The sequence below is a fragment of the Mustelus asterias genome, chromosome 13, assembly GCF_964213995.1.
Source record: "Mustelus asterias chromosome 13, sMusAst1.hap1.1, whole genome shotgun sequence".
Lineage (NCBI taxonomy): Eukaryota > Metazoa > Chordata > Chondrichthyes > Carcharhiniformes > Triakidae > Mustelus > Mustelus asterias.
In genome coordinates, this window is record NC_135813.1 from 106,751,319 (window position 1) to 106,777,685 (window position 26,367).

Here is a 26,367-nt window from a genome sequence, read left to right on the forward strand (position 1 = left end):
TGGCCTCCTGCACTGCAGGGATTCTATGAATAAAATCAGTGTGGCTTCTATGCCATGGAGGAAAAACACATTTTCAAAAATTGGTACCTTTGATGAACTGAAATCTGTCTCTGACATTCGGGATCGTTCATTTTTGAGATACTTGTCAACACCCATGATGGGGGAAAAGGACATGGTGGATCTTGTTTTTCAGTTGAATTTCCTAATGATACGCAGTTGCACTCCTTGAAGGTTACTGCTGTTTCATAGGAAGCATTACTAATGAAATAGCTATCATGTCTCAAGTAAATACTGTTCAAGAATGTTTACAGTCAAGTACATTGTGATGAGTGTTAAACTGCTTGTGGTTATTGACTAGTTGTCAGTTGTGGTTTGTGCACAGGTGTAAAATTAAATACATGCTTTATTATTCAAGATAATACAAATAACTTAGTTCATAAAGAAAAAAATAATTAATTCCAGGTGAATATATACAGTGGAATGATGAAGTGAATCTTAACATGTCAAAATATTTTTTCAATCACAACATTAAAGTATTTCAAATTTATTTATAATTGATTAGCTTTCTAGATATAGTTCTGGAAACCAGAAACTATTATAAAATATAATAATTCATTTTTGGAATAGATGATCGAATTTATTAAGAAACCTGTCATACATTGATTTACAAAATGTAGGGTACGTACATACTATTGTTCTAAGCTGTGTCTTAACCAGGTATAAATTCTAAAAATGCAAATTATTAAGTTCAGAAAATGCATAGAAAACATTTGTAAAAAAGCAAGAAAATAATGGTACCAGATCATTTACAATGCAGTTTAAATAGTCTAATGTCCTCCTTAGAAAAATGACTAATGCTATATAAATTTTACAGTACTTCTGTTGTGCTTTACATGTATGTGTTTCAGTGTTGTTAAAGTATACTTGTTACTTTAGTTATTGATGCAATTCTTATTCCATAAATGCAGTCCATTCGGAAACCTGAGCTGAAGCTATGACAAAAGTTAAATAAAAATGCATATAAAATAAAATGGTTTGATTCGATATCTAAAAAGAGAACATGACACTTTAGGGAATTGCAGCTCTAAGTTCAAACATTTGAAAAAGTCAGTACAAAATTACTTTACAAAGCAGACACTCATTCTGTTTGAATAATTCCAGGTTACAGTTTAGTTATAAACCTGCCCCCACAAAAACAGCTCAGAATATTTCACACAAAAGGAAAGAAGAAATTATAGGGTAATTTGGCATCGATTATTGGTTGCATTTTGTATCCGGGTTGGGCAGATGCCGACACATCTGTAAAAGTAACTGAGGTAGAGATGTGTAAAGCTTTTTCAGTTTTCAAAGGCATCTAGGAAAAAAAACAGTTAGCTTACAACTTAGTAGTGTAAGTAAAATACCCAAGAGGCTCCGGCATTTTCTGAGAACTGGAATGTTTGTAATTATTGTTCAGTGCAGGTCTCTGCTTGAAAAATTGGGTTTAGTTAACTGGGAATTTTTTTAATTAATTGGTGTAATGTCTGAGTAGACCTGATTTCCTAGAACTACTCATTCCTAGGTGTTAATTGTTTCTAGATTAAGAGATCTTGCTGAATGCTGAGTCATAGAATAGAATCCCGACAGTGTAGTCAGAGGCCATTTGGCCCATCGTGCCTGCAAATGACAACAATCCCATCCAGGCCCCATCAATCTGTTTCTATCCTGCTAATCCCCTCACTGCTGCTCACTGTGCTGCCCTTCTTAAAGTTTATTTATTAGTCACAAGTAGGCTTACATTAACAATGCAATGAAGTTGCTGTGAAAATCCCCTAATCATCACACTCTGGTGCCTGTTCGGGACACAATTTAGCATAGCCAATGCACCTAATCAGCATGTCTTTTGGACTGTGGGAGGAAACCGGAGCACCTGGAGGAAACCCACACAGACACAGGGAGAACATGCAGACTCCACACAAACAATGACCCAAGCCTGGAATCGAACCCAGGTCCCTGGCGCTGTGAGGCAGCAGTGCTAACCACTGTGCCACAGTGCTGTCCCTTTGTTCATCATGTAACAGATAAATATCAGTAAAAAAATGAATGCATTACTAACTTTTAACTTTACACTTTTCCATCAATTCTTTATGGTTTGTTGGTAGAAGAGTTTTTAAAAATAAATTTAAGTAATGTCACTGGTGTGGGCTTTTATTACTCAGTGTTATACACTTCCTGCATTAGATAATACAGGGAAAATTCAGCTGTGCACCAGCCAGCCTCACTAGGAGGATTGCCAAATTATGGGCAGTTTTAAGATGCAACCTATAAGTACTGAGCTCATATTTGGTACCTTTGTAACTTACTATCACCTGGAGAGAAATGAGACCTATAAATCCATCTAGACTTAGAACGTAGGTCACTGAAGTCAAGAGAGAGCATAGGTCTGATATTGTATATGTTAATTGTTTGAGTTGTATTGGCATCATTAAACCATGTTATAAAGCTACCTTCATTCCAAAATGATGAAAAATGCAAACCTAATTTTTCCCAAATCAATTCTGCAAAGGAGACTGGCCAAATTAATTTCATCTTTCTCTTCCCAAAATGCTGCTTTTTAAAAAAAAAGATGCTTTTTGTAGTTTTCGTGAAATTTCTTAAATGAAGACAGGAGCACAAGTGACATATGAAGATGGTTGTCTCATTTTGGTTTAGTGGCCATTCTTTGAAATTCAGAACTTAGAAAGAACATGACAAGTTCATATTCTTGTACCAAGTATAACCTAATGCACCACTGCAAATCTCATCAGTTACAGGCTTGAAATATGCCAAACAACATTGAATAACTGGGTCAACTTATATGTGACTTGTTTCTTTTTAAAGTTATACTGTTAGATAGTAAATGTTTTGGACTATACAATATATTATATTTTAAAAAGACCAATTTCTGTTTGAATGGACTTCAACCCGGATAAGTGTGTAGTGATCCATTTTGGCAGATCCAATGGGATGAAGCAGCAGTATAATATGAAGGGTACCATTCTTAGCAGTGTAGAGGATCAGAAGGACCTTGGGGTCCGGGTCCATAGGACTCTTAAATCGGCCTCGCAGGTGGAGGATGCGGTCAAGAAGGCGTACGGCGTACTAGCCTTCATTAATCGAGGGATTGAGTTTAGGAGTTGGGAGATAATGCTATAGGACCCTGGTTAGACCCCACTTGGAGTACTGCGCGCAGTTCTGGTCACCTCATTACAGGAAAGATGTTGAAGCCATTGAAAGGGTGCAGAGGAGATTTACAAGGATGTTGCCTGGATTGGGGGGCATGCCTTATGAGGATAGGTTGAGGGAGCTTGGTCTCTTCTCCCTGGAGAGACGAAGGATGAGAGGTGACCTGATAGAGGTTTACAAGATGTTGAGAGGTCTGGATAGGGTAGACTCTCAGAGGCTATTTCCAAGGACTGAAATGGTTGCTACGAGAGGACACAGGTTTAAGGTGCTGGGGGGTAGGTACAGAGGAGATGTCAGGGGTAAGTTTTTCACTCAGAGGGTGGTGGGTGAGTGGAATCGGCTGACGTCGGTGGTGGTGGAGGCAAACTCGTTGGGGTCTTTTAAGAGACTTCTGGATGAGTACATGGGATTTAATGGGATTGAGGGCTATAGATAGGCCTAGAGGTAGGGATATGATCAGCGCAACTTGTGGGCCGAAGGGCCTGTTTGTGCTGTGGCTTTCTATGTTCTAATTTAAGAGTTATTTGAAAATTTGATAAAGAATCCCTTAATTTGAAACTTTTCAGAGTAATACCATTGATATGTGGAAAATATATGGCACGGCGGAGGCCATTTGGCCCATCAGTGGTGCTGGCTGAAATAGAGCAATTCATCCTAGCCTCACTTTCCAGCTCTTGGTCTGTAGCTCTGTGGGTCACAACGCTTATCCAAATACAATTTAGTAAATGCAAGTAGGATTTTGTCTCTACCACCCTTTCAGGCAGTGAATTCCAGATTCCCACCACTCTGGATGAGAAGAATCTCCACTCCTCTCTCATTCTCCAGCTAATTCTTTCAAATCTATGCTCCCTAGTTATTGATCTGTAGGACCTTCCTATACACACCTCAATTGAATCTCCCCTCTGCCTCCTCTGTTTAAAATTTTAAAAAAACATCCTCAACCTATCCAATCTTTCCTCATTCAATGCAATTCTTCTTACCTGGCAACATTTCCTTTGTACCATTTCTAGTGGGATCACATCCTGTAAGGCAGTGACTAGAACTATACACAGTACCCTAGCAGTGGCTATTTAATATATACAGTTCTAGCCTAACTCCCCGGCTCTTCTATACCCTGGCTTATAAGGAAATATTCCATATGTCTTAATTATTTCTTCTACCTACCCTGCTACCTATGTTTCTACAGCTCTTGGGGCTAAAGGGATCAAAGGATTTGAAGGGAGATCAAGATACTGAATTTGATGATCAATCATGATCAAAATGAATGACGGAGCAGGCCTCAAAGGGCCTACCCCGCTTCTACTTTGTTTCTAAGAGATCTGTGGACATGTCCTCCAAGGTGCTCCTGTTCCTCTAAATTTCTCAATAAGCTACCAATTTTTGTGTATTTCCCCCAGCCTTGTTTGTCCTTCCTAAAATTACTTCACACTTCTCTGATCCGAGTTCCATTTCGCACTTTTCTCCCTACTTCACTAGGACATTGACATGTTCCTGCAGGGTACAGTTTTCTTCCTCATCATCAACCACAGAGTCAAATATCAGCACAAAATTTAAAATGAAAACTTTTCAAGTTAATATAGGGACCCAGTGTTTAAAAAAAACCCAAGACAAACGAGTTAGTGCAGTTGTGATATGGGAGATTAAGATAGGACTTGAGATTAAAACCATTTTCAATAGTAAGCAATGAGCAAGCAAATAAAGTCTGGTTTAATTGTTTGAATTTAAACAAGGTCTAAGATGAAGCTCTGCCACTTGAATGGAGATCCTAAGGAGCTATGGATATATTCCAGTAGCAAAAAAAATGTAATTAGTACACAAGGTTTGGTGATCTGAAAGGGTTCAGGTTTCCCTCAAGCACATTTGTGATTCAAGGAAAGAGATAGAAAATATTCAAAGCACGAAAGTAATCTAGAGGGAAGCTTAGCCTACATGAATGGTTTGTTATGACTATGCTGAATGCATTAATAAGCCTCAAAGCCAAAATGCTGATTTAAGCAATCTTAACATTTGTCATCACTTGAGGTTTTTGTGTTCTTACATTTCTCATTCTCGCAAATAAACTCCAGTTTTCAAAGTGTTTTTTTCAGTTGGTACTACACTGTCTTTTAAAATAAATAGCTTTTTGCTCAAGAGTATTGTTCACATACCAAAATGCAGGCTCTTCTTATTGTTCGTGTGACTGCTACTATTCTGGCCTGGGGGTTAATGAAGGATCCATATTTTGTCCACTTCACCTCCAGGGCTAAAGACTGAGGAACTTCACAATCACAACTCTGCAGGCAAATTGTACTTTTACTGATTAGAATATAATCATGAAATCATGCAAACTTCCATTTGTAACAAAACTAAAGTTAGGATAATTTTAAAAGCTTACAGCTACCTTCCCCAGCACTTCACCACATGAGACTTCTGGATATATAGAAGATTGTTACATGGCCTTACAGGACATACATTACTAGTATTCATAGCCAACGCTGAGTCAAGATACTCTATAATTCCTTGAATGAAAAATATAAAGGACGACTTAATTATTCTGCAGATTACAAATAAGTGATGGAAAGTAAAGGACCTTTTCTGTGCTACAAGTCCACACACAAGATTTCGAAAATGATTTCTGTGGCAGGACAGAAGGCATTGCAGAATTTGCACTCAATTAAAATTATAATAATCACACTTTTATCGTTTTATCATAGTAAATTGCTTGATCAGAACAAAATTAAAACCACAAAGTCTGAAAAGCACACTGGCAAGAGAGCTTGAGAAACAATTTAATCAGCTGGTTGACATGTTGATAAGCAGTATGTGCATCACTACACAATGATTGGTCTCAGCTTAATTGATTACTGTAAACCTGGGCTGGATTATAACAAGTTTGAATTTATAGTAAAAGTTAACCAAATAATAAGTTCCAATAACCATACATGCGCAGTTAGGAAATTAAGAAACTGTTGGTCAAAATGCCTTGTTCCTTCAGAAGCTGCACTATAATGGTATCTCACAGAGGCATGCGAATGAAATACATGGAAGTTATGAGTTTGCTGTATTTACCTGGTATATACACACACACTGTAAAGAACAAGCCCAAATGTAGCAGGTACCTGTTTAAGGATTATATGTTCTGACAGCCTCTTTGGCTCTGAAAACTAACCTTCACAAGCCTATGTCTCATTCGTTCAGGTTTTAATTACTGTTGAAGATTTCAAAAAATTAACATTTTACATTATTTTTTGTCTCTGATCTCGCTCTCTCTCACAATTCAATCTTTCTTTTCCTCCCTTTATTTCGCTTTTGGTATCTGATTTGATCATAAATTAAACATATAAACTGCCACTTTCTGGTTCAGATTCTGCACAGTTCAGTAATGGTCTCGATGTTCATGAAATCACAGAAATCCTACTGTTACAGCCACATCAATGCTAGATTGTACTTCATACAAATCATGCCACAAAAACATTTTCAGCTGAAGAGTAGATAACCAAGTATAATTAGTAGAAGTATCGTTCAGAACAAACGAGAAAATAAATGAAGTTTCCCTCGAAACAAAGTTTAGTGCTACATTTTTACTTTTAAGTAGGGGTAATTTTAAGAGCATGGTTCACAGCGAGACAATTTGTGACTAACAAAATTCATAAGGTTGGTTCCAATGTAATTGCAGGCTCCCTTTCAACAAGAAATACATTTCACAAATTGTCAGGAAAAAACATTGAAACATTTGATTTATTTCATGCAGGTTAAAGAATTCAAAGGTTTCTTCCTCGTAATTTTCAATTGTTTGTAAAGCCTTTGAAAGCACAGACTATAAGCCTTTCAAAGATAGCAATAAACACATTCATTTATATAAGTAAATTGATGAAATCTTTGCCTTTTCAACTGTAGTGCTGGTATCCATATATATCATTGCTGCTCTGATTAATTTCCTAACATATTACATATCCTCATGGAAAGGATTATGAAAGTGGTGATCTTTTTCACTCTTCATATTTTATTCAGGTTATTACTTACCTCAGTTGTAGAGGTAACTTGCTCGATGGTCACCCAGTCTTTCATATTCTGCACTGGAGTATTTCCAAATGATGCCACAATTTGAGGAACGTTTTGTCCAATTAACAGATTTCTGATGATTCGTGACCACTGCTGGCATGCTAAATTGTTGATTATTCTTTAAGGATAAATAAGAAAAACCCTGATAACTTATAAATGAATTTTTTTTTCTCAAAAAGGCTACAAATAAACCCTTTCAGCCAGTGAGATTATGGATCTGATTTTACTCAAGGTCAGCATCCAGAGAATGCAAATTCCAAAGTTCAACAAGAAGGGATTGGAACCAAAAGAGAAAATGCTGGAAAATCTCAGCAGGTCTGGCAACACCTGTGAGGAGAGAAAAGAGCTGACGTTTCGAGTCCAGACGACCCTTTGTCTAAGCTGACAAAGGGTCGTCTGGACTTTAACGTCAGCTCTTTTTTCTCCTCACAGATGCTGCCAGACCTGCTAAGATTTTCCAGCATTTTCTCTTTTGGTTTCAGATTCCAGCGTCCGCAGTAATTTGCTTTTATTTAAGAAGGGATTGGAGCCTCTTTATGACAAATCTCCACACTCTTTCTGCAGCACAGGGATTTCCAGGCTTTTGCTAATGGTCGGGACAATGCCTGCAAAAGATCCACGATGGGGCATTCCTAGTCCATCTGCCTGATTTTTCTGTGGCTGTCAGCAGGGTGCTCAGCTGCAGAAATAGTCTGAGGGGGGAAAAGACAAGGAAGGGCCAATAAGACCTCAAATACTTTGCTGTTTTTATAAAAAGTCACAAACTTGAAACATTAACTTGGTTTTTCTCTCAACAGATGTTGCCTGACCTGTTGAGTATTTCCATCATTTTCTGTTTTTGTACCACCTTTTGCTTACTGCTTCTACAGTGATAATCAACATTGGAGAGCTTCTGACTGTTTTCCAGCAGCAGCTAGAAATTTCCAGCTATGGCGAGTGATCTAAAGCAGCATTCACATTTCCTGCCTGAATTCAATAGAGGCCCAGCAAATTGACCTGGTTGGAGACCTAAACAAGTGTATTATGGATTAAAAGAAAAATACTGCAGATGCTGGAAACCTGAAATAAAAACAGAATACTGGAAAACTCGGAAAGATCTGGCACCATCTTTCTTTTTAATTCATTCATGGGACATGGGCATCGCTGGCTGGCCACCATTTAGGCAGAGTTAAAGTTTTGAGTCGGTATGACTTCTACTGTATTGAGTGTATTAACCTCTCGGGTTAGTTCCCCACTTAAACTGCATTAAAAAGCAGGCCAAATACCGTACCATCTGTTTACTCTCAGTAATCAGCTGGAAGATGTTGTTAACAGTGCTATAAAGCGAGCACTTACTCAGCAATAACCTGCTCACCGATGCTCAGTTTGGGTTCCACCAGGGCCATTCAGCTCCAGATTTCACACAGCTTTACACCAAACATGGACAAAAGAGCTGAACATAAGAGGCAAGATGTCATCAAGGCAGCATTTGACCATTTGTGGCATTAACCCCAGCAAAACTGAAGTCAATGAAAATCAAGTGAATGCTCTCCTCTGTTGGAGCCATATCTAGAACAAAGGAAGACAAATGCAGTCGTGGGAGGTCAATTACCTCAGCCTCAGAACAAAGCTGCAAGAGTTTCTCAAGGTGATGTCCCAGGCACAAGCATCTTCAGCTGCTTCAATCATCTTTCCTTCAATATATCATCAAAAATAGTGTTGATTGCAGTGTTCCATGACATTTGCAACTCGTCAGATGCTGAAGCAGTAGGTGCCTGTATGTAGCAAGATCTGAAACACATTCAGGCTTGGGCTAATAAGTGGCAAGTAGCATTCATGTGCCAGACAATGACCAACTCCAACAAGAGATAATCTATTTCTCTTCAACATCCAACAGTAATACCATCAGTCAATTCCCCAACATCAATATCTATTGGCCAGAAACCGAACTGGACCAGCTATATCAATACTGTGGCTACAACAACACGTCAGAAGCTGGGAATTCTGCAGTGAGTAACTCGCTTCCTGACTCCCAAAATCCTGTCCGTCTACAAGGCACAAGTCAGACAAGTGATGTAATATTCTCCACTATTTAGAACAGTACAGTTCCAACAACATTCAAGGAACTTGATACTGTCCAAGTCAAAGCAGCCTGCTTTGATTGGCATCCCATCCATCACTTTCAACATTTACTTCCTCCACCACTGGCGCACAGTGGCAACAATGTGTACCATTTACAAGAAAACTGTAGCAATTCACCAAAATTTATTTGATTGCATCTTCCAAACCCTCAACCCTGCCAGCTAGAAGGACGAGGGCATAAGATGCATGGGAAAACCACAACCTGTATGCTCCCTCACCAAGTCACAAATCATCCTGACTTGGAACAATATCATTGTTCCTTCACTGTCATTGAATCAAAATCTTGGAACTCCTTTCCTAACAACACAGTGGGTGCATCTACATCACATGAATTGCAGCAATTCAAGAATGTGTCTCACCTCCACTTTCTCAAGGGCAATAAATATTGGCTTTGCCAGTGATGCTCACGTCCTAAAAATGAATTTTAAAAAATGGAAGCTGCAGAGGCACTAGGTTGGGTGGAAAGAACATCAGAAGCAAAATTCATATCCAGGTTGCATTAACGAGCAGTGTTAGAACATAAGAACATAAGAAATAGGAGCAGGAGTAGGCCACCTAGCCCCTCGAGCCTGCCCCGCCATTCAATAGGATCATGGCTGATCTGAAGTGATCTGATCTGATCTGATCTAACTGATCTGAACTCAGACAGGAGGTTGGATAACGCTGTTATACACCTTCAAGCTTCTATTTACAGAGGTATGCCTTATAAATCATATGTCTCCAATCCAACAACCTGCTGTTTCAACCTACTCCTATATGTACAAACATAGGTGAATCCCCAATGAATGCCCACATTGGAATATAAACACTCAATTAATATACGGTTAATAAACTGAGTCATCACAGAAACTCATTCACACGTACGTTGATCTTCTACATAAAATAAACTTCCCAAAATGTACAGAGAAAAAAAAAATCAGAGGATGAGACACCACAAGCATTGCTTATTGTAACTGGTTGAATGTGGTCAAGAAAGGTCTGGGAATACTCAAGCACAAATCACTACATGGTATGTAGAACATAGCATTATGCACTTAAATTTCAGAGGGCTGGGTTGTTCTTCAGTGGGACATCTGAGCCCCATCAGCATTGCTGCAATCTAGATTAATTTTCCTCATTTAAAAAATATTATTCATGAACGTCAGGCTTATAGCAGGATTCTTGTTTCCAAGAAAAGCCCCGTATGGAGGAGGAATATTAGGAAAAGCTGCAGCAAAGAGACAATGAGGGAGGTTAAAAGGGTAATAAAAGAGACCCAAAGGCAACCTGCTAGTTGTATATTATTTGAGTTAGAACATAGAACATAGAACATTACAGCGCAGAACAGGCCCTTCGGCCCACGATGTTGCACCGACCAGTTAAAAAAAACAAAAAACTGTGACCCTCCAACCTAAACCAATTTCTTTTCGTCCATGAACCTATCTACGGATCTCTTAAACGCCCCCAAACTAGGCGCATTTACTACTGATGCTGGCAGGGCATTCCAATCCCTCACCACCCTCTGGGTAAAGAACCTACCCCTGACATCGGTTCTATAACTACCCCCCCTCAATTTAAAGCCATGCCCCCTCGTGCTGGATTTCTCCATCAGAGGAAAAAGGCTATCACTATCCACCCTATCTAAACCTCTAATCATCTTATATGTTTCAATAAGATCCCCTCTTAGCCGCCGCCTTTCCAGCGAAAACAATCCCAAATCCCTCAGCCTCTCCTCATAGGATCTCCCCTCCATACCAGGCAACATCCTGGTAAACCTCCTCTGCACCCTCTCCAAAGCCTCCACATCCTTCCTGTAATGTGGGGACCAGAACTGCACACAGTACTCCAAGTGCGGCCGCACCAGAGTTGTGTACAGTTGCAACATAACGCTACGACTCCTAAATTCAATCCCCCTACCAATAAACGCCAAGACACCATATGCCTTCTTAACAACCTTATCTACTTGATTCCCAACTTTCAGGGATCTATGCACACATACACCTAGATCCCTCTGCTCCTCCACACTATTCAAAGTCCTCCCGTTAGCCCTATACTCGACACAACTGTTATTCCTACCAAAGTGAATTACCTCACACTTCTCCGCATTAAACTCCATCCGCCACCTCTCGGCCCAACTTTGCAACCTGTCTAAGTCTTCCTGCAGACTACGACACCCTTCCTCACTGTCTACCACACCACCGACTTTGGTGTCATCAGCAAATTTGCTAATCCACCCAACTATACCCTCATCCAGATCATTAATAAATATTAATATTAAACTAATATTAATTAGTTGGACACGTGGTGGGCATTAACTACACAAGAACATAATGACTAGCAGCAGAAATCTATTTGGCTTATCAAGCCTGCTTTGCCATTGAATAATATCATGGCTGATATTGGGCTTCAACTCTACTCTCCCATCTGATAGTACATTCTGGCTTTGTTGAATCTTACATGACAAATGGATTCTGACACTTCTGGTTATACGTGCTTTTTTAAGACCAACAATTTAGAGGCAACTTAGATGCTGGTCATGAGAAGATCTTGTATATTAATCTGTTGTAGTACTGTGCATGTACAGCTGCAAAATAAAATGTGAAAACTGAAAAAAAATCCATGTATCTCGGCCTTAAACATATGCAGCAATATATCCATAACCCTCTGGATTAGAGAATTCTAAAGATTCAAAATCCTTTGAAGAAACTTCTCCTCATCTCAGTCTTAAGTGATTAGCCTCTTATCCTGAAACCATGCTGCCAGGAAAAACAATGGCTCAGTATCTACTCTGTCAAGCACCTTCAGAATCTGAATGTTTTAATGAGATCACCTCTCATTCTTCTAAACTTGGTATTCACTTAGGCTCCAATACGCAAGAACAGACTGGAACTGGCTTTAATTTAGGAGCTGTGTATTAGTAATGTGTATCTCTATGAATTAATGATCATAAAAGTGAGCAAAGACTGGATCCTGTTCTATCCTCCCCCACTGGCTTTCTGGAGATTAACAAGTTGGAGTTGCAGTTTTGTAGGTCACGCCAAACTTAGAGCCTACCAAGTTAGATTGGGGACCAGGTGAGGGGAAGAGAAGCCCCTTCTAGACCCTTGTGCTATCGCGCACACTTGGCCAGAACCAGTAACGGATCAGGCTAGAAGGAAATGGCACAGGAAACTAACCCTGCCTCACTACTGTCCTTACCTGCTGGCAGGTGGGCTGGAGGGGACTTGAACTGTTCCTGGTGCAGTTGAAGAAGAGAAATTTAGCTAGTAAAGGGGTTCAGAGGTAACATCAGGCTGCTCTTTTCTCCCACTATCAAATCAATGATAGAAAATCCACCCACAGGCGGTTTTTTCTAAACAGTCTGGTGTTTTTTTCCAGTCTAAAGGTTTCTGGTGCACTAATTTATTTGATGTAAATTAAACACTTCTATAGTACTAGTGGCATTTCCTTGAACTGTTGCCGCCATTGAACATCTCAAGGGGTGTTAATGAACACAGTAAAATGATCTTATAGTACCTACCGCAATATACAACCAGACATTAAATTATACCCAAAAAGTACTGGTGTTCGAAGACCTTCCATCTGTAAACAATCCTGATTGGCTGAACTCTTCATGACAGTCAGCTGTCCTAGTCTGTTTTTGCTCTGAATTATGCCAAATGTGGAAAGAGTCAGTTAAGGATGTTTCCAGACAAAGTATGGAAGGATTAGATTTCTGCAATCAATAATAAAATGAATGTTGAACTAATATATATTTTTCAACTATGCTGGTTTAAAATAAATCTACTTTAGAAATTCTGTACTTTTCTTCAGTTTCAAGGTTGTTTTAATTTTCTACAAGGCTTTGGACATGACAACAAGGACTATTCCTTTTCCAACCGTCCCAAAACCAAAAGTAACAGCCTTTTATTTATGTCACTTGATGCAGAAGTACAGGCCAAGTTTAATACAAAATTGAATTAACTTAATAACCAAAAAGGTGACAATGAAAAACAAGTTGAAAATAAGGGGAAGAATATGTACCTCTAAAGATGGGGTCCTAAAAATGGTTATAATTACTGAGAATGAAGTAATACATACTTCATCAGAACCTTGAAACACATTCCCATTCATTGAAGGTAAATACATGGAATGGACTTCCAGGCAAGGTACAGAGGGGTAAGCTGTAGAATTATTCAAGAAACAACTCAAAGCCTTATGGTTGTGTGTGTGCATGTGTGTGGGGTGGGGGAGACAATTAATCAAGAAAGACCCTGCATTTTCAGATGAGCTGAAAGACCTTCATCACTTGCATTTATTTTATGATTTGAAGAGCAGTATGTGAAGGATATGAGGCATTTGGTCCAAATCCAGCCACTAGAGGGAGTCCAACAACATAGCCTGGATTTCCACTGAGAGGAAGTGGTGTTGTATTATACTGAAAGTTAAAAAAACAGTTTTATTAGTGGTAGATTAGACCATCAGAAATGAGATACATCATAAGGGTGAATCATTATTTAGTAAGTGAAAATCATAATAAAACACGACTAAGTGGAGTAAAAATAAAATACTGCAGATGCAAGAAATCTGAAATGGAAACAGAGAATGCCAGATAAACTCAGCAAGTCTGGCAGCATCTGTGGAGAGAGAAACAGAGTTAACATTTTGAGTCCATATGACTTCTACAGAACTACAATAAGTGCAATGTTGGTCTATCAAAAGTATCAATGCTACTGAATTTGTCCAAGTATAAGAGAAGAATATTAAAAAGAACATTAAAATTAATATGTGTCAGCCCTCTGGCAGTTTCTCTGAGAGGGATATTATGTATCTCTTAGCTATTGACTCAATCATATTGGGGGAGCCTTAAGAGGTAATTTCCATCTTATTCTGTTAACTTTGGTACTTTAGGAGCATATTATTATGGGTTTGAGCTTCATACAAAGAACAAAGAACAGTACAGCACAGGAAACAGGCCCTTCGGCCCTCCAAGCCTGTGCCGCTCCTTGGTCCAACTAGACCAATCGTTTGTATCCCTCCATTCCCAGGCTGCTCATGTGATTTGAGCACAGTGACTTGAGTACAATTACAGGGACAGAAGCATTGTTGGAGTTGCTGACTTCCAAATGAGACATTAAATCAAAGCTCATCAGTTCATTCAGTTGACATTGGAAACTCCAGTACTTATAAAAGAAACATGGCGTTTTCCCTCTATCCTAGCCAACATTCCTGCTTCAATTATGAAAGAGAAATTTCATCAATTTCCTTACTGTTTATAGAATTTATTTTCACAATTTGCTATATTTTTCCTTATAACAACAGTAATGCATTCCGTGAAGTGCATCAAGATATTTTGAGAGATGATAAAGCGTTATAATAATGCAAAATTTCCAGAGATTATTTGTTCTACATTTTTGGATCAAATATCGTTCCATATATCGATATTGCATTACAATTGAAAACAAAAAAAAGAAAAATGATATATTTTGAAAAGTTGAAAAGGTGCATGGAAAAGGCCCAAGAACAGCTCCACATCCTTGCCCATCAAAAGTGGCTCATGGCTAACCTTTTTGACATTGATCTTCGAAAGGGCATAATCCTGGTGGGATAAATCTTTACATTAGTTCCCAATCTGACAGTTCATACATAAAAAGGTACAGACAAATTCAAAATGCAGCATCATCATGCGGATTAACTACGTTTTAATCAGAAAAGGGAAGTCGTAGAGGTTCTCTCAAAATTTCAGCAAAATTCTCAAACATCCTGTCCTCATCATACTCTCCACCCTGTTCCCAGATTAAACAGTAAACCCGCCCTAAGGAATATGAAGTTAAGCACAAATAAGAGAAAAATTAAGAAATTATACAGATCACAGTGAAAACCAAACATTTTATATATTTTGAGTATTGTGTTGCTAGTGCAGGAGTCCCTAGGTTTCAAAAACAATACCTGAGCATTTACTCATTTAAGGGGTGGAAAAATGGTTACAATTACACCAACTTAGTGATTTTCCAAAAATTAATTTTGCAATTACAATACCTGAATGAAGGTAATCTGGAAATGTTGTTGTATTGGTATCATACTAACGGTGATGGCTCCAAGAGTGACAGCAGCAGAGGCATTTACAATTTTCCCTTTATTATTATACACAATTATATAATTTACCTACCAAGATAAATAAAAAACATGGTATTACAGAAAACATATGGGCTTTCTATTGCAAAATTCAACATTCATAGACACTGAGCATGTTACATACTGAACAACTTGGAAGTAGTAATAAAACAAAAAGCATATGATGATGCTCAAGGGGCTTTAATAATCAACCAGTAATAACGAACTTACCTCTAGCACTACATTTCTACACACACCAGCACGTAAATTAGGTGTCCAAGTGTCCGCAACAATGTTAGTTAGGCGTGTTTCTGTTCCACTCAAAGATCTGAAAGTTACAGAGGCAACAAAGAATGGGATCTAGAAGAAAGGTAAAACTAATTAGTGAGTGCATCTATTTATCCTTAATATAGGACACAAAACTACATTTAGAGAGAATATACTTGCAACAATATAGTCTTGTTACCGGATCATTTAGATTTAAAAATAAAATGTTGTTGTATCTAAAAAAAGGAAAAGTCGTCATTCAATTAGCTCTTTAATGTATACATTTTAAACAATTGAAACTCCTTTTAATTTTTGAAGATTTTCCATCCCCGTTATTGGTGGAGGGGAATGGTGGCAGAGGTGGAGAATCCAATGGGAGTTCCTAAATGGCTTTTACAGTGCCAGGATTTACCATTCCAATTATCCACGCCTTCCCACCAATGACGTAATGGGATTCTTGCCTCTTAGGTACAACAGCTAAATGAAAGTATTGCTATGAAGAAACATACAAAAATACCTTTCTAAATTATTCATTATCCCCACCCTCTATCCAGAGTAGTTTTAAAGCACAATTATCTACAAAACAATTGCTGTTATTGCTGTACTGATTCAGGATTATTTTTATCCATTGCATTTCTTGCTGAACACTGAATATCCCAATAAAAAAAAGAAACAAAGGGGGCGATTTTCTGACCTTGCTGCGCCTAGTGCAGATAGCGTCAATCCCGGAAACTAGCGTGCGGGCCTAAAAATTGGTTCCATGTCCAGTGCCAAACAGTTTGCAATCATCTTGGTCCCCTTCTACTAGTGCAAACTGGATTGCGACCTTTCTGGGCGTGAGGTTGATTAGCATGAGATTGACTGGATTTCAATTAGATTAGCAAAGTCAGCACATGATTGCACCCTCACGCTGGAATGTTCCCACATCTCCAGCAGGATGTCACACGGGCGCAACTTCACTACTGGTCCTTTGAAGTGTGGTTCAGGTGCATTAGTTGCGAGAGCAAGTGAGGAGGTGCTTAGCAACAACATCCAGGGTGCAAGAGGATGGGTCAGCTGCTGCCATAACATGGGGTGAGGTCCTTTATGGGTGCAGTGGCTTGGTGGGGTTTGGGCTGGGTTGGGGCTCGTGTGGCGCACATTCTCCCTGCCTGCTGAAAGTCCTCCAAGGGATTCTATATGAGGTAGAGTTCAAATCCCACCAACGTCGCACTGATTACTCTGCCTCCGTGGTTTATTGCTGACATTCCGTCCTAGGCCCCACTAACAGTTACAAGCACCAGGTCTGGCAGCTGTCACCCCAATCAAGGGAAGTTGGCAGGTGTTAAAGCGGCTCCTCACACTGCTTGCACTCTGCAGTGCTCTCTACAATGGGCACCCATCGTATGAAAGTCAGGAGGGGACTTCTCTACCATGCCTGAACTGCATGCCATTTCCGGAAGCTAGCTTGCACCATACATCCAGATGAATGCATGCAGGTTTAGATTTCATGGATTTCTCAATGAGGACCTTCTCACAGCCACCCTTATGTCCTATGTGAGTGCCAGAGTGCTAAGCCCAGTCTACCACATGCTGTTGCCAGTAGCCTGTGGTATCAGGGGGTCTACATCTGGGCAGCTATGTGCTGCATACCAGCGACCACGCAAATGCAACAGGGCAGAAAGCATCGTGCCACATCATGTAAAGGATGGGTACAGCCATGCGGGAGGCCATTGGCGACCATAAGGGGGACATGGGCAGTGCCCATGGCCGCTGAGGTGATGATCCAATTGAGTGGTGCATGGCATCAGGGCTGGCGTTGGGTTGTCTGTGTCCAGACTCATGGGGACACGGGTTGTTGGGAGGTACTGAGGGACCCAGGATGGATAACCTTACGGACTGGCTCTCCCTCTCATTCTCCCCTTCAGAGCAACCATGAATGTTGGTATTGAGTCAGCAGAGCTGGCAGTAATTGCCGTTGCTGCTGTGGCGGCTAACAGATGCCACCGCCTGTAGCAAGGCTAGCCCAGGCTGGAGACTGCACCAGAACTACAGGGACTTGCTGGTTAGGGTCAGGATCGGCCACCCATCAGCCCAAGCAGGGGATCAGAAGACGGCGGAGACAGAGACCTCGGTTGTACAAGTCTTGCATGTCCTACAATGGGCTGCCGGACATGAGCCATCAAAAGAACGGAACACAATTAACCTACTTTATTTTTTTACAGGCTTCCTACATAATGTAAGAATTCAGACCAATTGAGCAACATTTCTATAGCATACAAGGTATAAAAGTTAAATACTTACACTCCTGGTCAATGTTGTATTAGGGCTCTAAAAAAATGCATTTAAAGACATTAGTTTCTCGGACAAGTTTTAGAAAGCTTGGACAGAATTATTTTTCTAAGTACAACAATAATATTTATACCAGTATAAACACCGTACAAATCTGGGCACTATTCCAGAAAACTCCTTCCTTAATTAAGGAAAGACAGCATCAATGCCACTCAAGTAAAACAGTGCTGTCATTGCAGAAAATGCATTTATTAAAATATAAATAAATTGGTCATAGCACAATTAATTTAATTCGTTGATAATAATAAATGCTTCATATAATGATACACTTGGAAGTCAACAAATCAGATGACCTGGTTTCAATTTGAATTGTTAAAAGAATATAATTGATGTTAATGAGGAATTCAGTAACTAATAATTATTATTTAGTACATTTTACTTCAGGACTAACACTCAAATATTTCTAATGAAGTACAGCTTTCATAAAAAATAAAATGTTGCAAACTTACTGGAAAAATATTAGAACTGACGTAGTTTTTTATGTTTAATGCTGCAAACGTACTACAGCCTGTTGCAATGTCAAACCTTCTACTGCAGCGTGTTGCCCGATTTACTAAAAAGCCTACAACAATACAAAGAAACAAGAGTCAAAGGTCACTAAAATATAGGAATTATATGAAATCAAAACAATATGTTTGAGGTCCTTCACCAATCAGTCATGGATCAGCATTTGGTACAGAGGAGCAATATCAATGCAGAAAGGAATGGCTTGGTGGGTAAAGATAAAGATATCAGCATGAAATCAGAAAGTTACTGTTTGAGATGCTCTGCTCTCCCTAGAAGCTGTGATATACAGCACCTCGTTGAAAGGCTCTGCAGTATATGAAATGGTGTGAAGTTGCTGTACCCGCATGATATAACTCACCAGAAAAAGCCAGGGCCTGACCGTTCCAATGTAAAAAGAGAGCTCTACACTGAAACGACTTTCTAATGACAGCAAGGTCAGCAGGTAAATATAAGTGCCATGAACCGAAGGTCCCATTCACTCACCACCAAACACAAATCCCAACCCAATGATCCAAAAAATAAGATAAAAATCACTTCAATTTTATGACAACTAAATGCAGCTTCAAATATGAAATGATTTTCCATATAAACACATATACCTCTTACCTGCAGGGTTGTTGTCAGCACATGCAGATGTTGCAAGAGGAGCAGGAAGTGTCAGAAAACCATCAACTATTTTAATAGGAACACCATACTAAAGTTTAAAAGAAAAAGTAGTGAGTGGATCAATATCAGCAATTTGCTTTCACTGCTTTGTGATGTATATCTATTTTTTAACCATACACATTATCTAATACATTTATTGTTGTTTGCTCATTTAGATGAAGAAATCAGATTATCATTGATGGTGCTGATGAACTATCGTCAAATAACCTCCATGACTTTGCCCCTTCCATCACTGCAACCTGTCAAATCCCTAACAATTTCCCTTCACAACTTTACTATTAGTGGCAGAGTCTTTAATCACCTTGCACAACTTGGAAATTCCTCCTGGATACCCTTTAGCTTGCTGGATCTCTCCGCTTCTCCAAAAGCCTCCTTAAAACCTGTTTATTCAATTACTTTCCATAAGTCAGCTTCCTTTCCAGAACAAATTCATTCTTGAGATATGGGAATCGTGGCAGGGTTTCCATTTATTTCCAAACTCTAGTTGACCCCAAGAAGTGATAGTGGACCTTCTTGAACCACTGAAGTCCATGTGGTGAAAAATGCTTCCACAATGCTGTTAGGTAGGAAATTCCAGAATATTTTAACATAAGAAACAGCGCAGGAATAGGCCAAAAGGCCGCTCAAGTCTGCTCCACTATGCAACAGAACCATAGCTGACCTTCAATCTCAACTCCACATTTCCAGTCTATCCCCATATCCCTTGATTTCCTGGGACACCGAAATTTGTCCCAAGAACAACGAAGGAATAGTGATAGACGTCCAAGTTAGGAAGTGTGACTTGAAAAAAATTGTATTGCCATGCATTTCCTTCTAGGTGCTAGCGATTGTGGGTCCCATAGGTGCTGCCGAAGAAACCTTAGCGTATCATTGTATTACATTTTTCAGGGAAAGATTTTAGGCAGCTATGGAGAAGTGAGACAAATTCATAGAATCATAGAATTCTTACAGTGCAGAAAGAGGTCAGTCCCATCAAGTCTGCACTGCACTGATTCGCCGACAGAGTATCTCACCCAGGCCCTATCCACGTAACCCCATGCATTTACCCCGCTAGTCCCCTTAACCTATATATCTTGGGACACTAATGGTCAATTTAGCGTGGCCAATCCACCTAACCGGCACATCTTTGGACTGCGGGAGGAAATCCATGCAGACACAAGGAGAATGTGCAAACTCCACACAGTCACCCAAGCTGAATTGAACATGGGTCCCTGATGCTGTGGGACAGCAGTGCTAACCACTGTGCCACCGTGCCACCCTATTTCTTTAGCTCTATTAAATTGTTTAGCTCTATTAAAAAGTCAACACTGTGAATGCACCTACACCACATGAACTGCAGCAGTTAAAAGATGGCGGCTCACCCTTCTTAAGGGTAATACGAGATGGACAATAAAAATGATGGTCAAGCCAGTGACAACCACATTCCACGAAAAGAATATAAACATTTGCACGATAAGCTAAATAGTCATTTTCATGCTATATCAATCTATGATTCAAATTAATAAATGCCATTTGACCATGGTGCATATGGAAAAGCACTCCAGTCATGAGTCAAAGACTTCAGAAGTAAGCAAAAAACATAGGTGAGTTGAAAAAAACGTATCCAACTGTAATATAAGAACATAAGAACTAGGAGCAGGAGTAGGCCATCTGGCCCCTCGAGCCTGCTCCGCCATTCAATAAGATCATGGCTGATCTTTTTGTGGACTCATCTCCACTTACCTGCCCACTCACCATAGCCTTTAATTCCTTTACTGTTCAAAAATGTATCTATCCTTGCCTTCAAAACATTCAATGAGGGAGCCTCAACTCCTTCACTGGGCAGGGAATTCCACAGATTCACAACCCTTTGGGTAAAGAAGTTCCTCCTTAACTCAGCCCCAAGTCTGCTCCCCATTATTTTGAGGCCATGCCCCCTAGTTCTAGTTTCACTCGCCAGTGGAAACAACTCCCCTGCTTCTATCTTATCTATTCCCTTCATAATCTTATATGTTTCTATAAGATCTCCCCTCATTCTTCCGAATTCCAATGAGCATAGCCCCAGTCTCTCCTCATAAGCCAACCCCCTCAACTCTGGAATCAACCTAGTGAATCTCCCCTGCACCCCCTCCAGTGCCAGTATATCCTTTCTCAAGTGAGACCAAAACTGTACACAGTACTCCAGGTGTGGCCTCACCAGCACCTTATACAGCTGCAACATAATCTCGCTGTTTTTAAACTCCATCCCTCTCGCAATGAAGGGCAAAATTCCATTTGCCTTCTTAATTACCTGCTGCACCTGCAAACCAACTCCTTGTGATTCATGCACAAGGACACCCAGTCCCTCTGCACAGCAGCATGCTGCAATCTTTTACCATTTAAATAATAGTCCATTTTGCTGTTATTCCTACCAAATGGATGACCTCATATTTACCAACATTGTACTCCACCTGCCAGACCCTTGCCCACTCACTTAGACTATCTATATCCCTTTGCAGACTTTCAGCATTCTCTGCACACTTTGCTCTGCCACTCATCTTAGTGTCATCTGTGAATTTTGACACACTACACTTGGTCCCCAATTCCAAATCATCTATGTGAATTGTAAATAATTGCGGTCCCAACACTGATCCCTGAGGCACACCACTAGTCACTGATTGCCAACCAGAAAAACACCCATTTACCCCCACTCTTTGCTTTCTGTTAGTTAACCAATCCTCTATCCATGCTAATACATTACCCATAACACCGTGCACCTTTATCTTATGCAGCAGCCTTTGGTGCGGCACCTTGTCAAATGCCTTCTGGAAATCCAGATATACCACTTCCACAGGTTCCCCATTGTCCACTGTGCATGTAATGTTCTCAAAGAATTCCACCAAATTAGTCAAACATGACCTACCCTTCATGAACCCATGCTGCATCTTTCCAATGGGACAATTTATTTCCAGATGTCTCGCTATTTCTTCCTTAATGATAGATTCAAGCATTTTCCCTCCTACAGAAGTTAAGCTAACCGGCCTATAGTTACCCACCTTTTGTCTACCTCCTTTTTGAAACAGTGGCGTCACATTTGCTGTTTTCCAAACTGCAGGAACCACCCCAGAGTCCCGTGGATTTTGGTAAATTACTACGAGTGCATTTGCTATTTCCCCCACCATCTCTTTTAGTACCGTGGGATGCATTCCATCAGGGCCAAGAGATCATTAATTATTCCTGTCTCATTATACAGGATGTGGAGATGCCGGCGTTGGACTGGGGTAAACACAGTAAGAAGTCTCACAACACCAGGTTAAAGTCCAACAGGTTTATTTGGTAGCAAACGCCACTAGCTTTTGGAACTGGCTGTTCCTTCGTCAGGTGGGTGGGAGTTCTGATCACAAACAGGGCATACAAAGACACAAGCTCAATTTACATGAATAATGATTGGAATGTGAGTCTTAAAGGTACAGACAATGTGAGTGGAGAGAGCATTAAGCACAGGTTAAAGAGATGTATATTGTTTCCAGACAGGAAAGTTAGTGAGATTTTGCAAGTCCAGGCAAGTTGTGGGGGTTACAGATAGTGTGACATGAACCCAAGATCCTGGTTGAGGTCGTCCGCATGTGTGCGGAGCTTGGCTATCAGTTTCTGCTCAGCGACTCTGCACTGTCATGTGTCGTGAAGGCCGCCTTGGAGAATGCTTACCTGAAGATCAGAGGCCGATTGCCCGTGACCGCTGAAGTGTTCCCCACCAGGAAGAGAACAGTCTTGCCTGGTGATTGTCGAGCAGTGTTCATTCATCCGTTGTCGTAGTGTCTGCATGGTCTCCCCAATGTACCATGCCTCGGGACATCCTTTCCTGCAGCGTATCAGGTAGACAACGTTGGCCGAGTTGCAAGAGTATGTACCGTGTACCTGGTGGATGGTGTTCTCACGTGAGATGATGGCATCCGTTTCGATGATCCGGCACGTCTTGCAGAGGTTGCTGTGGCAGGGTTGTGTGGTGTCGTGGTCACTGTTCTCCTGAAGGCTGGGTAGTTTGCTGCGGACAATGGTCTGTTTGAGGTTGTGTGGTTGTTTGAAGGCAAGAAGTAGGGGTGTGGGGATGGCCTTGGCGAGATGTTCATCTTCATCAATGACATGTTGAAGGCTCCGGAGATGTCGTAGCCTCTCCACTCCGGGCATGAGGATGGCCTCAACTGGGATCTTGGGTTCATGTCACACTATTTGTAACCCCCCACAACTTGCCTGGACTTGCAAAATCTCACTAACTTTCCTGTCTGGAAACAATACACATTTCTTTAACCTGTGCTTAATGCTCTCTCCACTCACATTGTCTGTAGCTTTAAGACTTGATTAGCTGTAAAGACTCACATTCCAATCATTATTCATGTAAATTGAGTTTGTGTCTTTATATGCCCTGTTTGTGATCAGAACTCCCACCCACCTGACGAAGGGGCAGCGCTCCGAAAGCTAGTGGCGTTTGCTACAAATAAACCTGTTGGACTTTAACCTGGTGTTGTGAGACTTCTTACTGTCATTACACAGGACCAGATCTAGGATAACTTATTTCCTCATAGGTTCCATTACACACTGTTCAAGGAAGCTTTCGCGGATACATTCTAGAAACTCCTCCTCAAGACTACCTTGACCGACCTGGTTTGACCAATTGACACACAGATTAAAATCCCCCATAATAATCGCTGTACCAGTTTTACATGCATCGGTTATTTGTTTGTTTATTTCTTGCCCCACCGTGACGTTATTATTTGGTGGCCTATAGACTATGTCTATCAGTGACTTTTTCTCCTTACTATTTCTAATTTCCACCCAAATGGATTCAACCTTTTTTTCCATAGAACCTACATCATTTCTCACTACCGCCCTCATGTCTACCTTAAATATCAGAGTTACACCACCTCCCTTACCTTCCTGTCTGTCCCTCTGAACAGTCTGATACCCCTGGATATTTAACTCCCAGTCGTGACCATCCTGGAACTATGTCTTTGTAATGGCCACTAAATCATACTCATTCACAATGATTTGTGCTGTCCACTCATTTACCTTGTTTTGAATGCTACGAGCATTCAGATAAAGTGCCCTTATGCTAGTTTTTGTACCTTCTTTTTGAATTCTAACATTTCCATTCATAGCACCTCCTAAGTTCTCCTTCCTTTCAACTTTTTTCCAGATTTTTGATGTAGTTGGAACATTCTCCCCACATTTTGTCCTTGCTCCCTCTTTCTCTGACTCCTTACATAGGTTCCCATCCCCCTGGCATATTAGTTTAAACCCTCCCCAACCGCTCTAGCAAACATTCCCCCCAGGATATCAGTCCCAGTCCTGCCCAGGTGTAACCCATCTAATTTGTACAGGTCCCACCTCCCCCAGAACCGATCCCAATGCCCCAGGAATCTGAAACCCTCCCCCGACACCATCTCTTCAGCCACGTATTTATCCGATATATCCTGTCATTTCTACTCTGTCCTACGTTATCCATTTCCATTGTTTAATATACAATTGTAATCAATGCTCAGCTCCCAAATTGCATTCTGGGAATAACTGTACATTTGTGATGGGGCTGATCCGTTCTATGGAAAATACATATTTTGAAAGAATCATAGAATGTTTATAGCACAGGAGGTCATTTGGGCCATCAAATCTACACCAGTTCTCTGCAAGAAAAATTCAACTAGTACCACTTCCCCACCCTTTCCCAATAAATCTGCATTTTAAAAAAATCTCCAGGCGCTTGTCCAAATCCCTTCTGAAAAGCACAATTGAATCTGCCTCCACCACATTCTCAGGCAGATCCTAAACACTCACTGCATAAAAAAAATTGTATTTGGTTCTGTTGCTAATCACCATACATCTATTTCTTTTGATTCTCATTGCCTTCGCCAAAAGGAACATCTCTTCTCATACATTCTTGTTGAAACTGCCCTGCTCCCTGTGGTTTTGAACACTTCTATCAAGTCTCTTCTCAACCTTCTCTTCTCTAAGGAGAATAACTCCAGCTTCTCCAATCTGTCCTTGTAACTGATGCCCCCCCCATTCCTGGCAAAAATTAGACCAAGTAAAATTTAGATAATTTCCAAGGCTCTTAGAATTACTACCTGATAACTACTTGGCGTTGAACTGGATCTATATGTAGATCGTGTATTAGGAGGTGCTTCAGCAGTACTAAAGGAAAATCCACCAAACTGTTTCATTAAACTGTCAAAGTTATCAGTGGTTGGCACTTCTGGGGCAACAAAGGATGATCCTGCCCTGTCTAAGGATTAAAACATGAACACAAGAATAGTTAGATTCAAATAAATGTTTGGAAACAAACTGCTACTTATGGAATATATTGCCATTTGAAAGAAACCTTTTGCAATAGCAATGAAAATACTGAACATTAACTATTCATTTACTAAAATAAACTACTACTTCAGTGTGATATACCTGTGTTTTTGTTTGAGCCTGGGATAATAAAACATTTATTTTGTGGTATCAATTTTTTTGGTTGACATTAGCATTGGCAAAGACATCAGACTCTGTCAGGTTCAGTCCTTCCTCGCAGACAGATAACTTGATACAAGTGGCATTTGCCACATTTTATTAAATGACAGGAAATATGTATAAACTAAATTAAAAAGAAATCCAAATATAACTCCTTCTATGCCTAAATACATAAATGGAATGTCTGGTGAAATACTGAATCACAGGAATCAGGAAGATGCTAGTTTCTATCCAAGACCTGTGCAGAGTTAGCTCATTTCAGTTAAAATATCCACTAAAGACACAACTTTTGTTTTTGAGTTTTATTTTTTCAAAACCCTGACTGAAAAATAAAGATCAGTCAGGATCTTCATTCTCAATTGTTTTTGAAAACCCATGCCAGCAAGCATGCATATTTGATTGTTGAGTGAAGACGTGACAGGATAATAACATTGCTTATTGTCTATGTTCATATGAGAAGAATAGCCAAGTGGCTAAGGTGTAGGTATACTAACAGTAATGGAACTGTACTCCAGCTGATAACCAAACTTCAGGAGAGACAAATCAGAAGTTGGGAGGCATGATACAAGTTGATGCAGAAATAATTTTGAAAACCGTAAGAAAATTCAATTTCCGTTCAATTAGTCAGATTGACAAAAAATTGACAGTTAAGAATGTCTATGAATGAGAATTCTATTAAGTGTCTCATTTTCA

At 40.1% G+C, this 26,367-nt stretch overlaps 1 protein-coding gene across 4 annotated transcripts in view; it reads right to left on the bottom strand.

Annotated features, from left to right (window-relative positions):
- Positions 1-386: 386 nt before the first annotated feature.
- The window catches only part of tctn1 (tectonic family member 1), a 33,206-nt gene continuing 7,225 nt past the window's right edge, over positions 387-26,367 (bottom strand). The window contains exons 4-15 of one of the 4 annotated variants that reach the window (XR_013499406.1): positions 25,287-25,444; positions 19,150-19,237; positions 18,486-18,598; positions 17,989-18,015; positions 15,670-15,798; positions 15,364-15,489; positions 13,677-13,762; positions 12,866-13,006; positions 8,837-9,015; positions 7,207-7,363; positions 5,352-5,477; positions 387-1,354 (exon numbers count right to left, since the gene is read on the bottom strand). Coding sequence is in view for 3 of the 4 variants with exons in the window: in XM_078227455.1 (XP_078083581.1) it covers positions 1,211-1,354; positions 5,352-5,477; positions 7,207-7,363; positions 12,866-13,006; positions 13,677-13,762; positions 15,364-15,489; positions 15,670-15,798; positions 17,989-18,015; positions 18,486-18,598; positions 19,150-19,237; positions 25,287-25,444 (1,295 nt within the window). In the remaining variant the exon portion in view is untranslated. Of the gene's footprint in view, positions 1,355-5,351; positions 5,478-7,206; positions 7,364-8,776; positions 9,016-12,865; positions 13,007-13,674; positions 13,763-15,363; positions 15,490-15,669; positions 15,799-17,988; positions 18,016-18,485; positions 18,599-19,149; positions 19,238-25,286; positions 25,445-26,367 lie in introns of those variants that run through there. The other 3 variants (XM_078227455.1, XM_078227456.1, XM_078227457.1) reach the window with 3 other exon arrangements.